At 41.1% G+C, this 25,752-nt stretch overlaps 1 protein-coding gene and 2 long non-coding RNA genes across 4 annotated transcripts in view; 2 read left to right on the top strand and 1 right to left on the bottom strand.

Annotated features, from left to right (window-relative positions):
* The window catches only part of LOC134349540 (PC3-like endoprotease variant B), a 797,797-nt gene that overhangs the window by 61,179 nt on the left and 710,866 nt on the right, over positions 1-25,752 (bottom strand). For both annotated transcript variants that reach the window (XM_063054023.1, XM_063054024.1), the window contains exons 15-16: positions 23,275-23,368; positions 16,154-16,339 (exon numbers count right to left, since the gene is read on the bottom strand). In XM_063054023.1, the coding sequence (XP_062910093.1) occupies positions 16,154-16,339; positions 23,275-23,368 (280 nt within the window). The remainder of the gene's footprint in view (positions 1-16,153; positions 16,340-23,274; positions 23,369-25,752) is intronic.
* LOC134349545 (uncharacterized) lies at positions 1,505-11,151 on the top strand. Its single transcript, XR_010018705.1, has 3 exons — positions 1,505-1,722; positions 2,439-2,530; positions 10,687-11,151. It is a non-coding gene; the product is annotated as an uncharacterized LOC134349545 (long non-coding RNA).
* LOC134349543 (uncharacterized) lies at positions 13,652-21,691 on the top strand. Its single transcript, XR_010018703.1, has 3 exons — positions 13,652-13,952; positions 20,305-20,414; positions 21,329-21,691. It is a non-coding gene; the product is annotated as an uncharacterized LOC134349543 (long non-coding RNA).

The following is a 25,752-nucleotide window of genomic DNA, read 5'->3' as shown; positions in this document are numbered from 1 at the left end:
TTTCTTCATATTAAAAATGTTTGCCTTTTAATGTTCTTGTTCTGCATTTTTCAATGCAATATGGCACATAGTACTAATAGGGGAGCTATGACAGCCTGAAATTTGAGAATTTTTAGTTATATATTAATTTCATGGAAATATTTACACTGTTACTTTATGACTGTTCCCTAAAGTTTTAATAGCAATAAATCTGGACTTAACTGAAATAGAATCTTTATTTTCTTTTAAAAAGAGAGAACACTATCTTTTCTTTATTTATTCAGTCCTGTTAGTGACTGAATGTAATGTTCTCTCAATCAGGGACTGTGTTAATGTCCTGGAGATCACTTGAAGCATTAATGGTCAGCTTCCTAAGAATAATAACAGATTATAGAGTTAGAGGAAAGATAATGATGGCTTTAGTCTAAGAATGTACTGTTAAGCACAGTCTGGGGAAGGAAGTAAACATCCAGGTTATTATCTCTCTAGGTTTCCTATTCTATTTTAGGCACTGTCATCCCAAGCATACAAATGCTTACCCATTTAGACAAAACTCCTGAAAAGTGGGTTTAAATAATAATTATCTGGTTATTTATAGTAATTTTTTCAGTCTATTCTTTATTTGGTCTTAAGGTGCAGAGATGAATATCAAAGAGTTTACCTCCCTTGCACATGCAATTGATGCATTGAATAAACAGCTCTTGTCAGTAAAATAAACAGTCAATTAAAAACTCAGCAGAATTGGCCAGAAGTTGAATGCAGAAGAAGTGTGAATAGGAACACAGACAGCAGGGGAATAATAATGTTGCCTTTGATGTTGCTGAAAAATCATTTTTAAAGAAGGTTTCCTTTATGCTGATGTTATTATTCAAAAGGATTGGCTTGAAATACAACTTGCTTGATTGAATAAAAGCCATAATGATCGAAATAGACAGATGGTTCAGCAGTACTTGGATATCGGGAGTGTTAGTTAATATTGTGGTTTTGAGCTTATCATCTGAAAAGTGCAGTTACTAGCAAATGGTCTATCAAAGGGTTGCTAATTTATCCTTTCTCTTCATCGTTGTTAGTACTCTTCTTCAGTGTAAATAGTGAATCAATAGTGCTTGTTCTTCTATGCAATGTAAGTGTTCTTACGTTTCCAAAAGGATACTTGGAGGGACAAGTCACTGCCAGGCTCTAAGCTGTTGGGAACACAAATGTTTAACTCTACAGGTAACACCATTTGGCAGGAAAGAAACCTTTCACCCAACCGTCTTCATTGTGCTCGCCCTACTGAAAGGGATCTTTGACTTTGGGTGATATCTGCATTATGGAGGGTAGGGGAGGGCAGAGGAGTCATGGCTACATATCCAGAAACTGATCCCTACTGTGATTTTCCATTACATGAAGTTGCATGTTCTATATATTTGTCAAGAAACGCAAACTAAAAAAAATTACTTTTTTTTTCCAGCACAAGTTCTATAAGAGCAAATTTTACTCTGAAGCTGGCACCTTTAAGCCCTGATTGATTCAGGTGGTGGACATGGAAGTTTCTGATCAGGTCCTGGTCCAGGATGTCATGGAAGGGAACGCATGACCTGTCCTCTGGCTGTAACGCTCCCAATCCACCAAATACTACCACAAACCAGGCCGGAGTTGAGAAGCTGATGGATGGTGTACACTGGCTGACCATCAATGATACAAAGAGTCATGGACCGTCTCAGACAGCACAGAAGGTCCTTTAGACAGAGAACATGGAAGGTGGGATTGATACATAAGATGAGTGACATCGGGAGACAGTTAGTAACTGTGTTGATGTGATAGATGACTTTGAACAGTCCAATGTAGCATGGTGCCAGTTTGCAAAACTCAACCTGTAGAAGAAGGTCTTTGGTGGATACCCAGACATTGACAGACCAGCTGTTTAGCCGATGGAACTCCTGCCTTGGGTTTCTGCTTGGGAAACAGAGAGGATAGATAACCAAAGTGACACTCAAAAAGAGACATGCCCATAGAAGAGTGGTGCAGAGTGTTATAAGCAAACTCTGCCGAGAGCAGGTGATCACTCAAGATGGTTGGGCTGCCCGATGAAAGGCACCTCAGGGTTTTCTCCAGGTCCTGGTTGCCCCTTTCCATCTGCCCATTGGACTGTTGTGAAATCCCTATGAGAGACTGACCCTACCTCGAATGAATCAACAGAAGGCCTTCCAGAATCAGGAGGTAAACGGAGGGCTTCAGTCAGAAATAACGTCCCAGGGAAAGCCATGCACTCTGAACACAAATTTAAGCATAAGGTTGGCCATCTCCCAAGCTGAGGGAAGCTTGAGTAGGGGCACAAAGTGGCAGATCTTGTAGAACAGATCCACTATCACCATAATTGTGATGGTGGTAGACTGGTCATATGGGACCAGGGATGGGAGAGGATGGGCAGTGAGTGTAGCAGCTCCTGTGGACATGATCTGTGTTCTTTGTTCTAGGTGCAGATGTGACAGGCTGCAATTACAGGCCATGCCTGGCTATCAGAATCGCCTCTTGCTGAATTCTGCTGGACAGAGTTAGGGATGAAAAGGTGAGCTGGTGGGTTATTCCCTGGTTCCGCCTTCTACTGTTGTGCTCTTCTGACGATGGTCTTAACCTCCCATTGGACTGGTGCCACCAGATTGGACCTCAGGAGATTGGGTTCTGGGACATTAACCAGCTCTGGTGGCTCAAATTGCCTGGAGAGGGCATCCAGCTTTGGATTTTTCAAACCGGGACAGTAGGTAATAGTAAAATCAAATGGTTAGAAAGAGCGACCACCAAACTGGCATGAAATTGAACTTTGGCCAGGTTCTTGTGGTCTGTTAGAACACAAATGGATATTTAGTGACTTCCAGCCAATGTCTCCATTCCACCAGGGTTCTCCAACAGTTCTCAATTCCCCATGTCATGATTCATCTCCGTGGGAGAGAGCTACCGGGAGAAGAAAGCACAGAGATGGAGTTTCTGGTCAGACAGGGGTCATTGTGAAAGAACCACCCAACCCCAGAGTCTGAAGTGTCTATTTCAACAAACAGCAAATGGCAGCTCTGGGTCAGAAAGAACAAAGACGGGAACCATTGTGAAACAATATTTCGATTCTTGAGAAGCTACCTTGGCTTCTGGGGTCCAGCAAGATGGGCTGGAGATTCGCAAAACTTGCAAATTCCAGAAACCACTGGAGTTGCTCGATCATGATTGGTAGCAGCCAATCCCTACTAGCCTGGGTCCTGCTAGGGCCGATCTACAAATTTCCCTTTGAAACAGTAAACCGGAGGAAGGAAGGAGACTGGGGAGATGTGGAACTCATTCCTCTCCAGTTTGACAAACAGTTCATTGTGGATTAAACATTGAATTTCCCACTGAACATGTTGGCTATGTTTGTGATAGATTTTGGAGAAGATGAGTATATCATGAATGTAGGTACACAAAAACAAACTGATGTAGCATCTCATGGGGAACATCATTGAGAAGGGCCTAGAAGAATGCAGGGGCATGGACTAAACCAAAGGGCATCATGAGATTCTCATAGAGGCCAGTGTGTGTGCTAAAAGCCATCACCCTCTTGAATGTGGACCAGTTTGTATGCATTTCAGTTTAGTAAAGATGGTTGCCCCCTGCAGCAACTTGAAAGCTGTGGTTATCAGTGGCAAGGGTACTGGTTCTTCACTGTGATCTTATTGAGACCTCAATAATCTATTCATGGTTGGAGTCCACCGTCTTTTCTCACCACGGAAAAGTCTGCACTAGCAGGGGATGTGGAGCGGCAGATGTAACTAGGTGCTAGAGCATCATGGACAGAGAGAATGGCAGCCCTCAAAGACTCACTGGAATGTTCTCGTTTCTTTTCCTGGAGATGATTGAAGTATCGATCCACATCTTGAGGTCCTCAACAGAATCTCTGGCTGCCAATTCATTTTCAGTTTGCACCAGATAACTAATGGTGGAATATGACTATAATGGCACTCTCTACTGCCAGGGTGTGGAACTCAATTGTGTCATTAGCCATGCTACAGGGACCCTGACAAAGTTGGAGTCGTTGGTTGGCAACCTCTCATCAGCTAATTGGGTAGTCAAACTTGGTGAAGGGTAATACGTCTGCACTACTTGGACAGTTTTATTCCGAGAGCACCATAGCCCAGGCGAGAGTATTGCCAGAGAGGAGAGAGATTGTAAAGGTCAGAGGGGAACTTGGAGGGTTGCAGATTGAAAGCCAGAGAAAGTTGGGTAAGAAACCCTCTACATGTCTCTGGGTTGCTCAAAAATTGCTCTTGCACCAGCAGTTTCAGGGTGGCAGCAGGGGCTCCTATATCATATGGTCTTATTATCTTGATATAATAATCCCTTGTGTATCCCAATCTTCATTTTGCTTTCAAAATGTTTTCACAGTTAAATGAAACTCATATTCTTATCTTCCAAATCTCTCACAAATTTCTGCAGATGTACCATGGAATGCATATTGCTTGGTCACATCACTGCTTGCTAAGGCATCATCCATTATTAAGGACCCTCACCGTCCAGGACATGCCCCCTTTTCATTACTTCTCATTACTATCATCAGGGAGGAGGTATGGGAGCCTAAAGATATGCACTCAGCATCTTAAGAACAGCTTCTTCCCTCCACCAACAGATTTCAGAACAGTCCTGAACCCATGGAGATTACTTCACAATTTTTCACTCTTTTTGCACTATTAATTAATAATTAATTAGCAGAACTTACAGTATTTGTAATGTATTGCACTGTACTGCTTTTGCAAAACAACGAATTTCAATACATATGTCAGTGGTACTAAACCTGATTCTGACTTTGATTGATTGCAAACCTGCCTAATTGTCTCTGGCTAGTTTGAAGACATTGCCTGTTGTTGCATGCCTCAAATCACCACTCAGTGACTGGAAATCCACACCACAGAAGCTGCTTGTTCATTTATGGTACTTCTCTTTGAGGTCAGTACTAAACTTAATTTCAAGTTCCATTGCTGTTAGTCAGATTATCTACGCTATGTTTTCCTTTACATTTCTATTAGAATATTGAAATGAACAAATATCTACTTACTTAATTACATATTCTGGCAGATCACATATCCTTGAATATCAACTCTCTCACAGCCATAGTTTTCAATATTACTGAACAGCAATTTTGCCCAGTGGAGAAGAACAGAGATCTTAAACCATCATGGCAACCAAACAGGAGGGAAGGGAAATTCACCTCCTGGGAGGCAAGATAAAGAACCTGAACAAACAATTCAAAAACAGTTTGCCTGACGAAGAAGATGGTGTCAAAGATCTAACCAGCAAACTGCGGGAACAGCTGTGCAAGCTCGGGAGGGTGGAGCAGCTGTGAGAGCGAAGAAGGGAGAAAGAGAGAAGGAGAATCACAATTGTTAAAAACCCATTCAGGTTCATCAGGGCTCTTCCCAGCCAGCGAAATTTTGCCACCCTAACCAGCTCAAAGCAGGAGGTGGAAGAATTTCTGTGGGAATCACACAGCGATCCCCGTAGGAATCAGGGACTGGAACTCAATCCAAAAATCTTCCAACCAAGTATCCCAGCAACTGAGCAGAATGTGGCAGAGCCCACGTGGCAGGAGGTCCAGGATATCATCAAGAGAGCAAAGTCATCTTGTGCCCTAGAACTAAGTGGTATACCCAACAAGGTATATAAGAAATGCCCAAAACTCCTCTGGAGGTTGTGGAAGATGATGAGGAAGATTTGGACCAAAGGCTCTCTCCCACCAAGCTGAAAAATGGCGGTAGGATGCTTTGTTCCAAAGGAAAAAGATTCCTCTACAATCACCCAGTTTAGGACAATCTCCCTCCTTAGTGTGGAGTGCAAGAAGGCTGACCTTTACTTAATGGAGAACCACTATATCAACACATCCATCCAGAAAGGTGGCATCCTGGGTTTTTCTGGGTGCCTTGAACACACCCCAATAATCAGCCAATTGATCCATGAAGCCAGGCAGAAGAAAGGCGACTTAACAGTCATTTGGATAGACCTCGCCAAAGCCTATGGACCAGTTCCACAGTTCCTCATCCAGGTTGGCCTGGTCAATTACCATATCCTGCCAGCAACATGAGACATGATCACCAGCTACCTAGGAGGATTCAAGCTGCGCTTCACTTCAGCCCACTTTATAACCAGGTGGCAAGACCTCCAAAAAGGGATTCCAACCGGCTGTACCATCTCCCCCATCTTGTTTGTCATGGGTTTGAACCTCCTCATATCAGTAGCAGCAGATGTAACCGAAGGCCCAGTGTTGGAGCCCGCCATCTGACAACCTGCAATGCGGGAGTTCATGGATGACATCACAGTAATCACTATAACCCACGTCCAAGCAAGATGGGTATTGGAAACCCTGGAAAATGTAGCCACCCGGGGTAGGATGACCTTCAAGGTCAGGAAGTCCAGATACATGGTGATCAAAAGGGCAAGGTTATTAGCAAGTTCAGTCTTCAAGTACAGGGAGAAGTCATTCCATCCATAGAGGACAACCCAGTAAAGTGTCTTGGAAAGTGGATTAATAGAGCAATGATAGACAGCACCAACATCACCGACACCATAAAGCAGATTGAAGAGTGGCTGAAGAAAATCGACAAAACCAGACTCCCTGGTAAATTTAACGCATGGGTCTTCCAACATGGTCTTCTTCCAAGGCTGTTCTGGCTTTTCATGGTGTACAATTTCCCCATGACCACTGTAGAAGGCATTGAGAGGAAAGTCAACAAGCACCTGCAGAGGTGTCTGGGGATCTCTCCAAGGTTTTCTTCAGTGGGGCTCTACATAAGATTAGACCAGCGACAGCTTCCATTGTCATCGGTAGTGGAGGAGTTCAAGGTGGCAAAGTGTAGAGTTGTGTTAACACTGAGGGGCTCCAATAACAAGCTAGTAAATTGAGCAGGAGTCACAACAAGATCAGGCTGAAAGTGAGTCACCAGCTCGGCTATAGACCAGGCAATGAGCTCCCTGCAATTGAGAGACATCATTGGTAACCCATGCCTGGAACGGCAAGGCCTTGGCTCAGCACACTTCCAACGATGGGGGAGTGCAAGTGCAAGGGATAGGTGTGACATGGTCCAGGCAGAGGTATGGAACTGTGAGGACGAAAGGAGGGTATCGAACGCAGTGGAATTGGGGTCACAGGGCTCCTGGACAAAATGGGATCTTCCCAAGTGCAAGATCACTTGTGCAGAGCTTTGGAGACTGGAGCCCTTCTGCATTTCTTTCCTCCTGTGGTCTGTGTATGACACTCTCCCTATATCATCACAGCTGCACACATGGGGGCTGAGACCGGATCCCAACTGCAAGCCTTGTGGTCAGCGGGGTTCACTGGCACACATACCGTCAGGATGCAAAACAGCTTTAACACAAGGATGGTATCGGTGGCACCACGACAAGGTCCTGCTTTTCCTTTGCTGACACACTGGACCAGGAGATGTGGTACAGGAGACCAGCTGGCAGGGAGACAACCAGGGCACTCATTTTCATCAAAGAGTGGACACGCTGGTCATTTCAAAGAAGCTTAAATCCAATCTGCTGCAAATTGCCAAATCATGGGAGATGTGGGTCAATGTGGGGAGGAAGCTGCAGTTCTTGGAGATGGTGCAAACCACACTTGGACTAGATATTGTACCATCGTCTATCAAAGTCAAGAAAATCAATCTGGTGGAGCTCACAGTACCATGGGAGGAAGGATGCAAGGAGGCTCACGAAAGGAAGGTCCTGAAATACTAGTCCTTAGTCCAGGAGTGCAGGGACAAAGGATGGCAGATGTGAATATTCACCGTGGAGATCTGCTGTAGAGGGTTCCTGGCAAGATCAGCATGAAGGTTGCTGTCTGTGCTGGGCCTTGATGAAAGGAGCAAGAACCAAGATGCTCGCAGGAAGGGGGAGGAAGCAGAAAGGGCCTCTTGCTGGATATGGAGCAGGAGAGAGGAGTTGAGCTGGAAGTCAGGAGCAGATGGGCAGTGACTTGACCACTACTGCTGGCCCACCAACTGGAGAGGGTAGTGGTTAAGGGTAAAGGCATTCTATGAATGTTGGGCACCACCTGATGACATCTGCTCCTGGCCAAAGGCTACGGTTACCTCATCGGGTAATGGTAGAGAGCACCCCAGTGTAAGATGCAAGAAGAATCAACCAGTAATTAACTTCTAAATGATTGATGAATATTTTAAATGGTGCTTGTCAGAGGTCTTTCCTGATTGGCACTCATCCATGATAGTTTAAGAGAGTCTGTTAATTCAAGTGTTGAGCTCGATAATAGTTGTGTTGAATGCTGATTGAAATTATGATCTGCCTTCACCCAGAGAAATCACCGTAGCACTTAAATTCTTCACTGGTATACCATAGGCACCATTTTGGAGTTCCATCGACTCTTACAGGGCCAAATCAAATTGTACTATTGAGCCAAATTCAATTCCCATCCACTTTCCTTGTAAAACATTTCCTTCCAAGTAATATCTGTAGCTTCAAGCTAGAAAAAGTGGAGAAATTCAACACTCAGTTAACAACCAGAAGGACACGCAATAGGTCCAAAACCGAACATGCTGTGAATGCTAATTCAGCAAAAGTATAATAAAAAAAGAAAAATAAAACCAGCAGGCTCCCTAGCCATTATCCTCACCATGATGCAAGTAGATCTGAGGCACTTAAATAACTGAAATAGGATTAATTACGCAAGTTGATGTATAACATTATATCTCACAGTAATTTTATATAATGCAGTGGTTCAGTGTACTTCTTCTACTGGACAATCATGAGTGTATAATAAGAGTGTAATAACGCAGCTAAATTACTTTTTAACATGGAACATTCTTCCAAGCACAGCAATTTGGTACTCCACATTTCACAGATTTTGAGACATGATTTTTATCCTTGTCCAATAGGGATGGTTACTCAAATTTACAAGACTTATATTGGGATGTGGGAGCAATAGGAACCTGCTGCTCAAAGACTAAGAGCATATCACAGGAGCTCCATTGTAATGTGCATACTCTTATCTATAAGCAGTTACACAGCCTGTAATTCATGGAGAATGGCATCTGTACATTCCTTTTTGCTTTTTTTCTTGATAAGATTTGCTGTAGATAGCCTTTCAAAGAAAGCTGAAATAGGCATTCTAATTCTGATTCTAATGCACCAGCACAGCTTGAATGCATTAAAATCATTTTCCTGGCTGCTCCTTTCACATCTCCTTTCATGAAATTACATCTTTTAGTTACTTACTTTACTTCTCTTTAAACATTTTTTTGTATTTTCACCCAGTTTTTTTTGTCTCATGCTTTGTGGTTCTAGTCAGAGAATGGGCAGATGGCCTAGTCTGAGTCCTTTGTCAATTGTAGTCTTGAGCTGTCCGTGACTCAGTAAATGATAGCATCCCAATCTACTTATCTGCAAATTTCTATTCCCCATGCGCCAGAAATTAAATGTCAGTGGTGATGCTGAGATTTTGAATTACCATGTGAGGTTCTTTTCATCTCCTGCTAAAAACAGACTGAAGTATCATTTTTTAAGTCAAAGAATACAGATCTTGGAAAGTAATATTCCTGAGAAAATTATTTAACTTCTAACTTGTAATCAGAAATAAAAATAATAACATACATCTCTAATGGTGTTTTTTCAGTATACAAATAAAACTATAGAACAATTGAAAATATTATCAATCCAATTGTAACTTTAGACACAAGAGAAAATCTGCAGATGCTGGAAATCTAAGCAACAAACACAAAACGCTGGAAGAACTCAGCAGGCCAGACAGCATCTATGGAAAAAGGTAGTTGATGTTTTGGGTCAAGACCCTGTACTGTTTTTCCATAGAGTCTTGCCGAAGGGTCTCAGTCCGAAATGCTGACTGTACTTTTTCCATAGATGCTGTCTAGCCTGCTGAGTTCTTCCAGCATTTTTTGTGTGTAACTTTCCATAACAGTGTTAAGGCTGAACTTGTATTGTGTGCAGTTCTGTTTGCCACACTACAGGAAGAAAGTGACTGCATTCAAAGAGTATGGAGAAAAATCAGCAGGATCTGCTTGGATTTAAGGACTTTAGTCATTGGGAGAGATTGGATAGACCTGGACTTATTTTTACTAGGGTGAAATATATAAAATTATGGGAGGTATAGATAGGGTAGATGCTTAAAATCTTTCTCCCATTGAAAGGCTATCAAAAAGAAGAGGGCTTGTGTTTAAGGTTAGAGAAGGAAGTTTCAAAGGAATTTGAGGGATAAATGTTTTCATAAAGAGTGTTTCACATTTGGAACTCACTGTCAGAGGAGGTGGTGGAATCAAATATAATTACTACATTTACAAAGGCTTTAAATAGACAAGGAATTGAAGGTTATGGTTCCAGTGTGGGCAAATAAAATTAGTACAGATGGGAAAACATGTTGCTATGAAGCTGGTGGGCCAAGGGGCCAATTTGTGTGCTGCATAACTCTGATTCTATGATTATATAATCAACACATGAACGAATTAATATTCGATAATTAAATAATAAAAGAAGATACATGCTTACAGAAGAATCCAATTTTCTCACAGCTATAGTGTTTCTTTGAAAGTGGAGCACTTATTTAGTGTATTAATACAAGAACTGTCTAGAGTAAGGTATTTATTTTCTAGATCAGAGACAAGGAATTCTCACATGTATCATATTTTGGTAAATTGTCTATTTGTAGTTTTTTACTGATAGATTTCTTTTTGTAATTTGCAGATGAATCTCACTGAAATATGACAACGTGGAAGTGCCATTCCTAATGTGTCAAGTTAAGACAAAACATATTGGACTGACACATTTGCTGCTTCAGTTTGGCTTGTTCCGATGCAGATAACATTATATACACTGAGTGAAATATACAGTGGATTCCGATTAATTGAGATACGTGGGGACCAGTACATTTTGGCGCAGATAAGTGGCTGTTCCGATGAGTCAAGTTTCATGGAAATAGTTAAGAAGGTATAAAAAAAGCAAAGTACTGTTTAACTGAGTAACAAACTGTGTATTTAAATTAAGTACAGAACAAATTAGAACATCATCAATACTACTACAATTATATAAAACTGTGAATTAGTTCCAAATAGTTATTGATGGAGGAATTCATTCAGTGTACACTGCTGTGTTCTTTTGATGGACTGTAAGTGAACAAAATCAAAGCAGACACCTTGTGCAAATAATGGACTGACATCATACAATGCACCCAACTATTCCATCTTCCAAATCTTCATTTTATTGTAACATTCAAGATGACTGTCAATACATTCAAATTCTATGTATTTTCTAATTTATTGACATAATGAAATCGTTTTTTTTTTCACTCACGGCCGCATCTCCAAGCCTAAATATTTGAAACTGCAGTGAGCGAAACAGTTCTGGGTTTCCTTACTGGTTATTTCTCACCCACTATCAGTGACAAAACTCACTGTTTCTCAAACACAAACAACTGACACTATTTAAAAACTGTTTGCTCTAAGCATGATGTATAGTGTTGAATGGTCACGCAAGTGCACATGGCTGATGCTAGTTAGGAACTGTTTGGCAACAGCCTCAGTCCCAATGAAATGGCATAGTGTCCCAAATAAATGGTAGAATCCTGGCTAGTTTCTAGATTTTTATCTTTAAGAATTTTCCCAAATAAGTGGCTGCCCTTAATTGCATTTTGTAACTAGAGTTGTTCAAGACATTCTTTCCTTCCCTGATCACTTGGGGGATGTTATTGAGGGTGATGACACATTGTTATTGAATTAACAGTTGAACGAATCTGATAAGCCAAGAGGATCGTCCCATTTGAAGATTTGAGATCAACATAAACACCTACAAGAACATTAGTTCTTAAAGCAACAATAAGTTAAACAAAAAGACAGAAGTGAAGATTATCCAGGGTCAGAACAATCTCAGAGTGGGGGGCAGGTGACAATTTGAGGCAGTAGGCAAAGCTTCAGGTTTATCACCTCCTTTTTTCATTCCCCTTTTGTAGGGTGCAGATTTTTCACAAACCCTCAACTAGTGCTTCACTCTGGAGGGCTTGTTTCATGCGCAAGCTTGGACAGCGAACGCCAACAAGTTCTTTCCTATTGTGGGAACATGTAGCTGAGTGAATCGCATATTTACATGAGTGCACTTTCATCAGCAGTGCCCGGAAGATGAACATGAGTGGGAAATCTGCTCTGCGCCCCCACCAGCTTCTGCTCCCCTCCACCCTTCCCCACAATCTACACGCTTTAACGCAAGGACTTCTCCCTGAGTTGGATGACATAATGCAAAGCAGATAGGCATTCTGTCCTCCTGAACATTATTGGACAGCATTTTTTTGCTTCTGCTGACTGAAAAAGTTACTGATGGAGCCTACTGATATCCATTTTACAAGTAATAACACATATTACTAAATTAATGAGTCTGTTGCTATATTTTCTTCTGTGGTAGTAATGATTGTTGTGTATTCCATATTGCTGGACAATCATAATCCTTGAGTTGATGCATGATTGTGACATAATTGTTGTACGTTTATCAAGCAATTCTCTTTCATCGATCTGTGGGTAATAATTTGCTCAGTATGTATTGAAAAAAACTTCGTTGTGAATTTAGCTGCAATCCAATCTTCAAGCTCAGATGATGGTTATGAAGGAGCTGAAATAATATCGGTATTGAAACTGCCATTAACCTGAGTTACTCACACAAAATGCTGGAGGAACTCAGCAGGTCAGGAAACATCTATAGGAATGAAAGTTGATGTTTTGGGCTGAGACCCTTCTTCAGGACTGGAAAGGAAGGGGCAAGACACCAGAATAAAAAGGTGGGGAGAGTAGGAGGATTAGCTGGTAGGTTGCAGGTGAAGCCAGGTGGGTGGGAAAGATAAAGGGCTGGAGGAGAAGGGATCTGACAGGGGAGGAGAGTGGACCATGCAAGAAAGGGAAGAAGGAGGAGCTCCAGGGCAGGTGATAGGTGGGTGAGATGAAGAGGTAAATGTCCAGAGTGGAGAATAGAAGAGAGGGAAGGGAGGAGGGAGGAAAAAAATTGCCAAAGGGAGAAATAGATGTTCTTGCCATCAGGTTGGAGGCTACCTTGATGGAATATGAGGTGTTGCTTCTCCACCCTGAGAGTGGCCTCATTGTGGCAAAAGAGACCATGGATCACCATGTCGGAGTGGGAATGGGGGTAGGAATTAAAGTGGTTGGCCACCCGGAAATTCTGCTTTTGGTGGATGGAGTGGAAGTGCTCGACAAAGCAGTCCCCCAATTTATGTTGGTTCTCACCAACATAGAGGAGGCCGCATCAGGAGAACTGGATACAATAGACGACACCAATAGATTCGCAGATGAAGTGTTGCCTTACCTGGCATGACTGTTAGGGGCACTGAATAGATGTAAGGTAGAAGATGAACGGGCAGGTGTAGCATTTCTGGCTATCTGCTAGGATATGTGTCAGGTGAGAGATTAGTGGAGAGGAAGAAATGGACAAGGGAGTCACAGAGGGAGCAATTTCATTAACCTGAGCTACTTCAGCTACAATTTTGTTAGTTAACTCTACCAGTACATCTGTGGTAATGTACTCAGACACCTCTCCTGCCAAAGTTCCCTGAATAATGTCTTCAGCACTTTACTGGTCCTGAAATGATGAATTTCACTTTGGTATTCAAAAGAATTTTAGGTTTTAAAAGAATTATCTTTCAACAGAATAGCAGAAATAGGCATTTAGAAAGTCAATTTTTTTTCATTTTTGGCATTTTTAAGGCACTTTGTGTGGTGATTCACAGACAGTAATAGTACTGATCTTGTCCTTCCACTTAGAGTATCTGCTCACAGTCCCTTTAGGCCTTCATTACTCCATCCAGATGGTGAGGCCAACCTTGCTGGCCCAAAGCATCCAGAGCTCTGCCTGTGTGGTTGGGAGAGAGCACGGACCCCTGGACGTGAAGTGAGAAGGCTCCATCCTGACAGCTGACAAAAATACAACACAGCTTTGCTGGCTGCAAAAGCCATCAGGTATTTTTAAAACTCTCTACAATTCAGAATTCTTTTTTATAACTATTACATTTGAAATAATAGATTAAGGAAAAACTTAAAAGACTCAAAATACAAACTGATATTTTAAAACATAAAACTAAAGAAAAAAAATTTAAAGTAGAGTGAGCCATCACCATTTTATTGATTCCTACAATCCTTATTGAATTCATTGGGGTCTTGGGTCCTGCATCAGGTCAAATCTAGCACCGGATCCAGGCTTATTGGTGTGGAACATTGATGAATCAATGACTGTGGGCACTATACTATGTGGTGCAATACTGAAAGAGTGAACTGAAAGCAGTCCAGTCTGCCGATCTCTGGTACTTCTAAATTTCATGGGGCATGGACCTAAATTGGGAGTTGCTGCTTCCTACATGGTTAAACACTGAGGGCCCTGACTAGAAGTGTCATCATTGGGCGCAAGTTCTGGTCCCATTCATCTGTTGCAGCTGAAAACGGTCTTAGCCCTGAGTAGAGCAAAATCATGAATAGCCTCATAGCATCCATTGGGAAATGTGAAACCTGACCTCCTGCCAGTATTTCCATTAATGTTAGAAACATTTTGGAGTTATGAAAATGAATTTCTAGGCTTCTAACATCCATAAAAAATGATTGGCAAAAGGTGATGGATAAAAGAGAATTAACATCTTTGATTTTATTATTTTCAATTAAACTTGCATTATTTCATTACATTAAAAACAATAAAACCAAAAGCGTAAATACTTAACAAAGTCAGTATCTGTTTAAGTGTAATGTACCTATTGATAATGATGACATTATCAATAATTGCTCTACTTGTAACCCTGAATGGCTTCCTATGCTGCAGAAACTACCAACCATCTTAACCACAGATCCCCTCAGGGCAAACAAAATATAGACTTTTAATGAATTCCTCTTGTTAAGTTCAAAGTTCTAAGTTCAAAGTAAATTTTATTATCAAAGTACATACATGTCACTATGTACAAACCTGAGATTTATTTTCTTGTGGGCATACTCAGTAAAATATAACAGGATCAATGAAAGATCAGCGTGCAGAAGACAACAAACTGTGCAATGCTATTATAAATAAATAGCATAAATAACAAGAACATGAGATAATGAGATAAAGAGTTCTTAAAGTAAAGGAAAATGAACATTAGAAATTATTGGGGAAATACTCATCATCTTGGCCACCAAATATGGAACAAAATACCGAATTAGAATTGACCTGGACCATTATCCCTTTCTCCCTTGTACCTGCTGTTTGACCTGCTGAACATTTTGAAAAATTTGGATTCAGTTTCAGACTTCCTGCATTTGAAGTATTTTGCTTTTATGTTATCACTGATAACTCTAAATTGGTGTTATTTTGCTGAATTCAAGCAACATTATGTAGTCTGGTGTCTCATAAACATAAATAATATGCTGGCCGTGATTGCAATTGTGTTTTATCGAGTAAGTGGTCCGCTGGCTGTGACTTGCAGAACACAGTAGCTGCTGGAATCCAAAATAAATACTGGTTGATAGGAAACTCACCAAATATGCGTATTAGTTATCTGAAATTCTTGAATTTGGTATTAAGTCCTGAGGACTACAGTGTGGACAGATGGAAAATGAGGTGTGATTTCGAGAGTTTACATGGGACTTAACTGTAATGGTTTGCTCATCGAGACAGATCCAGGTGACAGTGGCCACTAAAACTTGCTCACCCTTCATTAGCCTCAGTTTAACAGTGATTTTATCAATATAGTCGAGTAGCCAGGTGGCCTACACCTGCTCTGAATTTATTATGTTCATATGTGTCCTTTCATAAGATGTTCTTAATTCAGAAAAAGCATTAGTCATAGATGGTGATAAGTGGGAATGGAAAAGAAAACCCTGGCCTAACAAATTCTCTTCAGAAGGACAATGATATTAATGCCCAATTGACAAATGTGACTTCAAATGCATGTTAATGGCTCTGGAGCCTTTGGGAGATTCCAAAGTCACGAAAGCCATTCAAACTGCTGTATAATTACAATTCTTTCCTCCCTTATTATGACTGGTGAATTTACGTTTACAATGAATGAGAACTGAGTGCGATCTGTTGATTACTCTGCAGGCTGCATCATCACATACATTGACTGAAATTCATAAAGCAGGATCCTGAAGGTCATAAGTCAAACAAAACCAAAGCTAAAAGCAAGCTAAAATATACTCACCGTAAGTTTCCATTCGCCTTTGGGGTTCTCTCCCCAGGAGTGGATGGTCATGAATGTCCAGTTTTTTATTCCCATTTTGCTGTTATCAAATATACGAACTCCCAGGAGTTCAGACTTGGTACCATTTGGGGAGGTGAGATGAATGCTCAAGTCTCCACGGCAAATGCTTGAAATGGTGACAGTCACCTGAAATAGTTCGATCCTTTAGTATTTGCACGATCAAACAAACCTACCCAGTCAACACCTGTTCCCAGGATTTTGTTTGATGTATAAAATGCTCATGCGAGATACATCACAATCATAAAACATTTTTCGGCAATTGCAATGTATTTCCTTCCTGGCTCTTGCTTTGGGACATCATAACAGATAAATCCAAGACTACAATAGTGATATTTATCTTCATATCGAAGGATCCAAACTAAAGAGCTGAAGAGTAACATTGTGGCAATCGAGCTGCTGTACGTATTCATTTGAACCAACATGACTGACATTTAATTATCATTATACAATGATTCTTCTTATAAAGTTATTCTGGGCTGCTATTGGGCCATTGTTGTTTCAATGGTTCAATGGTTTGATTTACTATCAGGGCATTTATAGTATACAAGCTGAAATCCATATTCTTCACAGAGATCCACAAAACAGAGAGGAAAAAACCCAAAAAGAATGAATGACAGCTGAACATTACAATCCCAAAGCCCCTGTCCCCCATGCACAAGCAGCAGCGAAGCATCAACCCTCCCCTTCCCCCTTCTCCCATTTGTTCCAGTAAAAAGCATCAGAGCCCCACCCCCCATCACCACCCACTTTGCAAGCAATAGCAAGACCCTAGAGACCATAATCATAGTCATTGTCATAATCATACTTTATTGATCCCGGGGGAAATTGGTTTTCATTACAGTTACACCATAGATAATTAAATAGTAATAAAACCATAAATAATTAAATAGTAGTATGTAAATTATGCCAGGAAATAAGTCCAGGACCAGCCTATTGGCTCAGGGTGTCTGACCCTCCAAGGGAGGAGTTGTAAAGTTTGATGTCCACAGGCAGGAATGACTTCCTATGACGCTCAGTGTTGCATCTCGGTGGAATGAGTCTCTGGCTGAATGTACTCCTGTGCCCAACCAGAACATATGTAGTGGATGGGAGACATTGTCCAAGATGGCATGCAACTTGGACAGCATCCTCTTTTCAGACACCACCATCAGAGAGTCCAGTTCCATCCCCACAACATCACTGGCCTTATGAATGAGTTTGTTGATTCTGTTGGTGTCTGCCACCCTCAGCCTGCTGCCCCAGCACACAACAGCAAACATGATAGCACTGGCCACCATAGACTCGTAGAACATCCTCAGCATCGTCCGGCAGATGCTCAAGGACCTCAGTTTCCTCAGGAAATAGAGATGGCTCTGACCCTACTTGTAGACCACCTCAGTGTTCTTTGACCAGTCCAGTTTATTGTTAATTCGTATCCCCAGGTGTTTGTAATCCTCCACCATGTCCACACTGACCCCCTGGATGGAAACAGGGGTCACCGGTACCTTAGCTCTCCTCAGGTCTACCACCAGCTCCTTAGTCTTTTTCACATTAAGCTGCAGATAATTCTGCTCACACCATGTGACAAAGTTTCCTACCGTAGCCCTGTGCTCAGCCTCATCTCCCTTGCTGATGCATCCAACTATGGCAGAGTCATCAGAAAACTTCTGAAGATGACAAGACTCTGTGCAGTAGTTGAAGTCCGAGGTGTAAATGGTGAAGAGAAAGGGAGAAAGACAGTCCCCTGTGAAGCCCCAGTGCTGTTGATCACTCTGTCGGACACACAGTGTTGCAAGCACACGTACTGTGGTCTGCCAGTCAGGTAATCAAGAATCCATGACATCGATCCACCTACATCGCTGTCAGCTTCTCCCCCAGCAGAGCAGGGTGGATGGTGTTGAACGCACTGGAGAAGTCAAAAAACTTGACCCTCACAGTGCTCGCTGGCTTGTCCAGGTGGGTGTAGACATGGTTCAGCAGGTAGACGATGGCATCCTCAACTCCTAGTCGGGGCTGGTAGGTGAACTGGAGGGTATCTAAGTGTGGCCTGACCATAGGCGGGAGCAGCTCCAGAACAAGTCTCTCCGGGGTCTTCATGATGTGGGAGGTCAATGCCACCGGTCTGTAGTCATTGAGGCCGCTGGGGTGCGGTGTCTTCGGCACAGGGACGAGGCAGGACGTCTTCCACAGCACAGGAACCCTCCGGAGCTTCAGGCTCAGGTTGAAGACATCCAGAGTCCATCAAAAACTACTGTCCATCCCAACATTCCAACATCACAACAGGTCCCTCTCTTTCACTAATGAAGAAGAGAAAGATATCGCTCCTGTCACGTGAAAGGGGAGACCAAGTTTGTCATCTGCATTAATGATTTGAATAAGAATGTAGAAGGCGTGGTAAGTTTGTTGATGACACTAAAATAAGTGGTATAGTAGTTAATGAAGAAAGTTATCAAAAATTACAGGGAGATATTGATCATCTAGTAAGCGGGCCAAGTGATGGTAAAGGGATTTTGATTCAGATAACCATGAGGTGTTGCGTTTTGGAAAATCATATCAAACATTCACTATGAACTGGTGGATCTTGGGGAATGTTGGAGAGCAGAGAATCTTGGAGTACAGGTTCTTGGTTTAGTAAAATGGAGTCATGGGTAGATGGTGGTGAAGGAGACTTGGCAAGTTGGTCTTCAGCATTGAATGTATCGAGTATAGAAGCTGGAAAGTCATGATGCAGTTGTACAAGATGCTGGTGAGGCTGCACTTAGAATATTGAGTTCAGCGTTGGCCATCCAAAGATGTCATCAAACTTGAAAGAGTGCAGAAAAAATTTATGAGGAGTTTTCCAGAATTCAAGGGACTGAGTTATAATGAGCGGTAGGACGTTTTGTATTGGAGTCCAGAAAATTGAGAGGTGCATAAAATCATGAGGGGCATTGGTAGGCTGAAAACACTCAAACCTTTTTCCTAGGGTTGGGGAATCAAGAACTGGAGGGCATATGTTTAAGTTGTGAAGGGAAAGATCCAGTAGGAACTTGAGGAGCTAGTTTTTTTTTTGCACAGAGGATGTAATGTATGTGGATGAGCTGTCAGAGGAAGTGGTACAATAACAACTTTTAAAAGACATTTGGATAGGTGTATGGTAGTAAAAGTTCAGAATGTCATGGGCCAAACTCTGGCAAAAGAGACTAGCCTGGATGGGCTTCTTGGTTGGGCTAAGTGGCCCAGTTGGGCTAAATCGTCTGTTTCAGTGCTCAAATCCAGTACTGACTGATGAGTCAAGTGGCCACTTTGGCGTCATAATACACAAGTTCAGAATATTATGTGACGGCTAATAAAAATCTCCTTGTAGGAAATGAGTGGGGAAATTGCACAAAAAGATTGGACTAATGTTGTTTGAAAAAGATCCTTGAGCCTCAGGTAAATGAGAAGCAATTGATTGGTCATCATGGTGACAAATTGGATCAGCATCATGGAAGTGGGAATTGGGAAGGAATCTTCCTTGGATTTGGATTCAAAGGTTTTAGAGTTCAACTACGTTATTGAAAACCTCAACAAAAATGTGAAATCAATAGGATTTTGAGCGGCCTGATGACAATTTTTGTGATCTGTGGATATTGCCCGTGGTATTAGTGTTTATTCAGTTTAATTTATCTGAGATAAAAGTGCAACATATCAGTCATTTGCAGGAAGAATTTGGGAATTTCAACGAGTTTTTGGTAAATGCTGCAATGTATGAAAATGGCAGTTTTTGGGCACTTTTATCGCCTGTTCCATTTCCGTTTTGTTGTCTGAGGGGTGGATGTTTGGGGGGGGGGTTGATGTTCTCTTAGTGTTCCGTTAGTTTTTTGTGCAGGGGTGGGGTTGTTTTTTGGGGGTCAATGTTCTTGTTTCGTTTTGTGTGGGGGAGGGGGTTTTTGGCGGGTTGATTATTGGGACGCCGTTCTTTTTCTGTTGCGGGGGGTGGATTTGATGTTTCACTCTGAATGACTTTCATGTTCGCTCTTTGTTCCATGGCTATCTGGAGAAGACACATTTCAGAGATGTATGTGGATACATACTTTGATAATAAATTAACCTTTGAAAATGCTACAATTAACTGTCTCACACCAGTGCAGATTTTTTTTTCTCTGGCAGGTTTGTAGCTGTAATCTCCAGGATAATTTTCTGAGTATATATCAGTGAAGAGGACACTGAACGTTCCAAGTGAATATCAGAAAAATTGCAGGTACGCTGCCCATGATAATCTTATAAAGTGAGCAAGGTTCCCCACCACAGGGAAAGTAATCTGATATTCTAACAGTTTAGAGGCCAGCTTTAATTCTATGAATCATGCAACATACTGACAGGGAAAGCATTCAATTTTACAGCTCCATGTCTTGATTACTTTCAATCATTTCTCCCCCTGACCCCCATGCCTTCATCCAGGCATTGACTTCCTCCTATCCCTCCCAAATAAAGTACATATATGGAACAACAGTGCAATCCAAAATGACAATTCTATTTTTAGCAACTCTGCATTAATATGGGTTCATGTTAACTGTATCATCATGTGCTCAATCTCAGTCCTCTGTCCTATTCCCAGCAAAAGGAGTGTGGGACATCAAACAACATATAATTATCCTACATTTTAATACCAGTGGGGCTATTATGTTAAGTGCACAGCTGAGAACACTGACAAAATTCACATATGATTGCAACACTGAATTCAATTTCATTGTAGTGTCAGCTTTGTAACCATGGAGGTGCCAGCCTATTGTTTTACTGAGACTTCAATGAATGAGGCGATTTTACAAGTACTTTCCTGACACCTCCATAAGTTAAAGGTCTGGCTCTAGTGAAGCTAAATTTAATCTGATCTATTAAGAAGTCATTAGAGTTTCTTCTACAGTGACAGCAACATAAAAAATAAAATCAATATTGCACATGTAATAACTCCTAATTTTTTTTCAAACATCATTGTGGAATTAAGCCATTTCTCAGTAAATGAATGGACTGGGATATTTGCTTTGTTGATTACCATTGGAACCATATTTAGAATTTCTTATTATATCATCAATTTCCTCCCATTTTATCTCCTTTTTGCAAACAGTATTGATTTGGGTGCTGTTTGTTTTCTGTTAATAAAAGCTTTTTTTGCAGTTGCTTTTGCATTCATGAAGTTGAAGTGAGGAGTATCAAGTTTGCAGCTTGGCACAGTAGAGGTCCCATCTCGATGGCCACTCCATGAAATAAGGTTGCAAGTTGGGCTGATGTACAGCACCGAGGATGTACTGCGTGGACAGAGGCGCATACTGTACTTTCCAATGAAGACAGAAGCTGACGACCCAGCTGACTGCATGGACTGACGTTACAGGGCTAACTAATCTTACTATTTGAAAAAAAAAAGCAGTAGCAGTTTTTCTGGTTTCTGGCAGGTATTTGTACTTCAACTAAAAGCACTAAAGCAGATAAATTAGAGATTTAATTTACTGTTGTTTTGTGGGATCTTGTTGTACACATACAGAGAATGCATACAAGGATAAATGGCTGCCACATTTATCCACACAACAACTGTGGCCTGCACTTCAAAGAGTTACTCGTTGGTTGGGACATCCTGCTGACATGATAAGTGCAAGTTTCCTTCTTAAATATAATTTCTGTTGCTTTTTCTGGAAATTGCTACTCTGTCGACAATAATCCCAGCTATGAACCCACTGTGCAGCATCTGCTTTGCCAGCTTGCTGCCCTGCAATTAAAGGTGGCACATTAGGAATGCTTAAAGTTTCCTGAGACAAAATTCAAATTGATTTGTGGTTTGGATGATTGTTTCAAACCCAAATGATGGTGCAGCCTCTGACTATGAGGACGACCCTTTAGAACAGAGATGAGGAGAAATTCCTTTAGCCAGAGAGTGGTGAATCTGTGGAATTCATTGCCACAGACTGCTGCAGAGGCCAAATCATTGAGTATATTTAAAGTAGAAGTTGCTAAGTTCTTGGTTATTCAGGGTGTCGTCGGTTACAGGAAAAGGCAGGAGAATGGGTTGAGAGGTATAATAAGTCAGCCATGATGGAATAGCAGAGCAGACTTGATGGGTTGAATGGCCTCATCCTGCTCCTATATCTAATTGTATTTTATGACTACAGCTATATCCAAAAGTTAAGTCGCAGCACAGTGGTAAGAGAGAAAATGTTAATGTTTATGGCCAATGGTGCCAAGAGTACTTAGTTAAAGTATTAAATGTCGATATTGTAGTCAAGTATGGCAGTCATCTCTACACAACAGGATATACAAAAATGCAATTAGATAAATGAGTAATTAATTTGTTTTTGTTGGTATTGGTTCAGGTATAAATGTTAGACATTCTTTACTCTTCTTCAATCAACGTTTAGAAAACTTTAAAGTCCAAAACCATATGTTGCTTCAGTATCTCAGATAAAGGATGGGATCTCCAATATTGCAGTAACCCCTCAGCACCGTGCTGAATAGTCTGCTTAAACTAAATTATGTGCATAAATCGTTAGAAAGGGTCTTGATTGCGCAACCTTGATTCTATGACTAAGACGCTGAATCATACAACACTGCATAATCTATTACAGTGAAGGAAAGCACATGACTTGGAGTACTTGTACAGTAATTGATAAAAAGGAACCTAAAATAAATAGATCTGACCTCTATCTTGGCAATTTTTAATTGCTAAGATGAAACATTTAATTTTCTTGAACTAGTCAATTGATCAGCCAATGAAAGGCATGCCAAAACAGAAAAGTATCCATGTTGCCAAGTGCTGGCTTCTAAATAAATCTTCAATATTTTTATTGGATTACAGCATAAACAATCCTATTATTAGCCTCAGTTACCAGCAGGTTGAGTGCTCTGCATTGCACTAAATTCTGGTTCATCTGATAAAGTTACAGTCAAACAGATTTAACAGGCAGCATTAATTTTTTAAGTTTAAATGTCAGTAAAATATTTATTAGTGTTTACACAAAAAATTCTGACTCTACATAATTTGATTTATGTCAGCCATTGCCTGCTTCATTTATCTCCATTTTATGAAATATGGTTAGACTGGTGAAAGCTGTGCTTGTTAGAGCCTCTCTCACCTCTACATGCTCGAGTGTGTCAATTGCATTCTCTTTTCCATGGCATGCATTTGTTTCCAGACTCAGCATCAGAGAACCTTTTGTAGGAATAGATCTGGAGGATTGAACAGAAGAGAGGAGAGGAAAATAGTCATTTTACAGAAACTGTAGCTTTTAAATAAAATGGCACATTCCAATCATTTAGACTGCATAGATCCATCACTGTTAGATAGTGCCCCTGCTTTTTTATGCACTTTTCAAATTTTCTGTCTATTTTTTAAAATTTCTTCTGGGAAAGAGGCTTGAAAGTGAGTTGCAGGTCAAGGCAATAATTACCTGCTGCTCGAGATGCTCTCTGATGGCTTGTTCTACCTTTGCAGCCATGCATTCCCCAGTCACCAGGGACTTCACGTTACCTATTCTAGTCACATCAGTTTCTGCTGATGACAGAATCGTGCCCTCATCCATCACATTTACATTTCAAAATGCCATACTGCTGGTATTGATTAATTATTAACAACTCTGGTCACTTGTGAGGATTATCAAATCTTGAGTCTGGGTTATGGTCCCTTTCATTTCCATACTCCTTTTATACATATTCTTTCCAATAGTGATTCAATCTGCCTTTTAGATCTGATCATTTGGATGTACTCGTGGCACTCACCAAATTACATCAACTGTTAAAATACATGATGAAAAATTAACGGGTGTTATTGAATAGAGACGACTATTCTGGTGTAAAACCAGAAATTGCCGGAATTGCTCACGGGATCAGGCAGTAATTGTGGAGAGAGAAATACACTATTTGCTTCAGGTTGATGACCTTTTATCAGAACTGGAAACATTTTTTGAAAGAAGACGTGTTGTAAGTTACAGAAAAGGTAAGGCAACAGACCTAAAACACAACCCAAAAGCCTGCCCCAACCAGCCAAGCACCCCCAGCTCTCTATTCCCTTGCAGGACAACTCATGATTCAGATTTCAGTAACTGCAGTATTTTTCAATCTGGTCCATGGTCCCTTTTGAAGTACCAACTTCTTTCTGTCCATGTTTCATTTTGGGCTTTCCCATTATACTTCTTTATTTTAGATTTCCAGCAACTGTTATGCTCTATATTGCACAGTTTCACAATCCATTCCTTTGTTGTCCCCCGATTAACTCTCCTTTGAGTATATTTGCTGTCATTAGGAAGATTTCAATATTTCTCTCTCAGCGAAATCCATATCCACCGAGAACTACCCCACCAAAGACATTCTTTCTTTTCGTCCTCCCTCCTCAATACTTGCAACTTAAAATTTGCATGTTTTCTAATCTGCCTCAATTTGAGGAAGGGTAATCAACTTATAGCTCCATTTATTAGCTTTGTTTCTCTCTCTGTGGATGCCGTCTGAACCACTGTCCATTTTGAGCATTCTGTGCTTTAACTTCAGCTTTCCAGTATCTGCACCTCATTATTTCTCAATCACTATCCTGGCATCTTCATGGTAAAATTTCCAGCGGGGAACTGGATGCATCAACTTCAACAAGAGAATGGAGTTAATGTATCCAATTACGTACTGGCAACTTTCAAATCTTGGCTGTTGTTGAGGTGTGGTTAAGATGTGAAAGCAGCTCTGAGTTTATTACTGAGAAACTCTCATTCCCCAATCAGCAAATTTATTTATGGTATCAGATACGGCTGTGCCAGCAGTGAAAACCATTGAGTGACCATGCCTGTACTATACCAGAGAACAAATGGAAAATGTTTGTTTATCCAGTTTGATTCAAACTCAAATGTTATTGAAGTATTTAGTTTCTGACATAAATATCACATCTCAAAGACTGTGTTTGACTGGCTGTGCAACTTTTTGCAGAGCAGTGAATGCTGACCAGAGTAGATGGTGCCCTTTCCTTCGCAGCTGCAAAAAACAAGAACCAGCCAAGAGCCATAGTGAAACAGACTACAGATCAGACAGAGCCTAGATAGGATGAATCAGCTGAGAAGTAATTTCTTCTCGTGGAAGGTTGTGAATCTATCCAAGGGCTGTGGATGCTGAATCATTTAAGTAGATACAAGGTTAAGGCAGAATATTTTTGACTGCAGGGAGGTAGGATTGGAGCCAAAGTTCATATCAGCCATTCCCTTACTCAGTGCTGGAGGAGGCCTGCGGCAGATTTGAAGTCGGAGCCAGATGGGAGATGAGGAGGTTTTGTTTTACGTGAGTTACATTAATCTGTAATGTAGTGTCTGACAGGCTGAACAAAGACAAAGAGGAGCTTTCAGAAGGGAATGAGATAAAAACAAAAAGCAGGAAATTGTACAGCTCTGAGGAAGAAGCATTGGAGTGGTAGTGTGGACTGCTCTTTCATTATGAATGGCATCTTCTGTGCTGTAAAATTAGAAAAGATGCACTTGCTTTGTGCCTTGTTCTTCAGCAATTTTCTAAAGAGTTGTATGCTTAGATAAGTCAGATTAAAGTTCTGCGATCCAGCAAAGCTCTTGGCTGTGTGCAACTCTGAA

Source organism: Mobula hypostoma, chromosome 7 (assembly GCF_963921235.1).
Source record: "Mobula hypostoma chromosome 7, sMobHyp1.1, whole genome shotgun sequence".
Classification (NCBI taxonomy): Eukaryota; Metazoa; Chordata; class Chondrichthyes; order Myliobatiformes; family Myliobatidae; genus Mobula; species Mobula hypostoma.
This window is presented reverse-complemented; position numbering and strand designations above follow the sequence as displayed.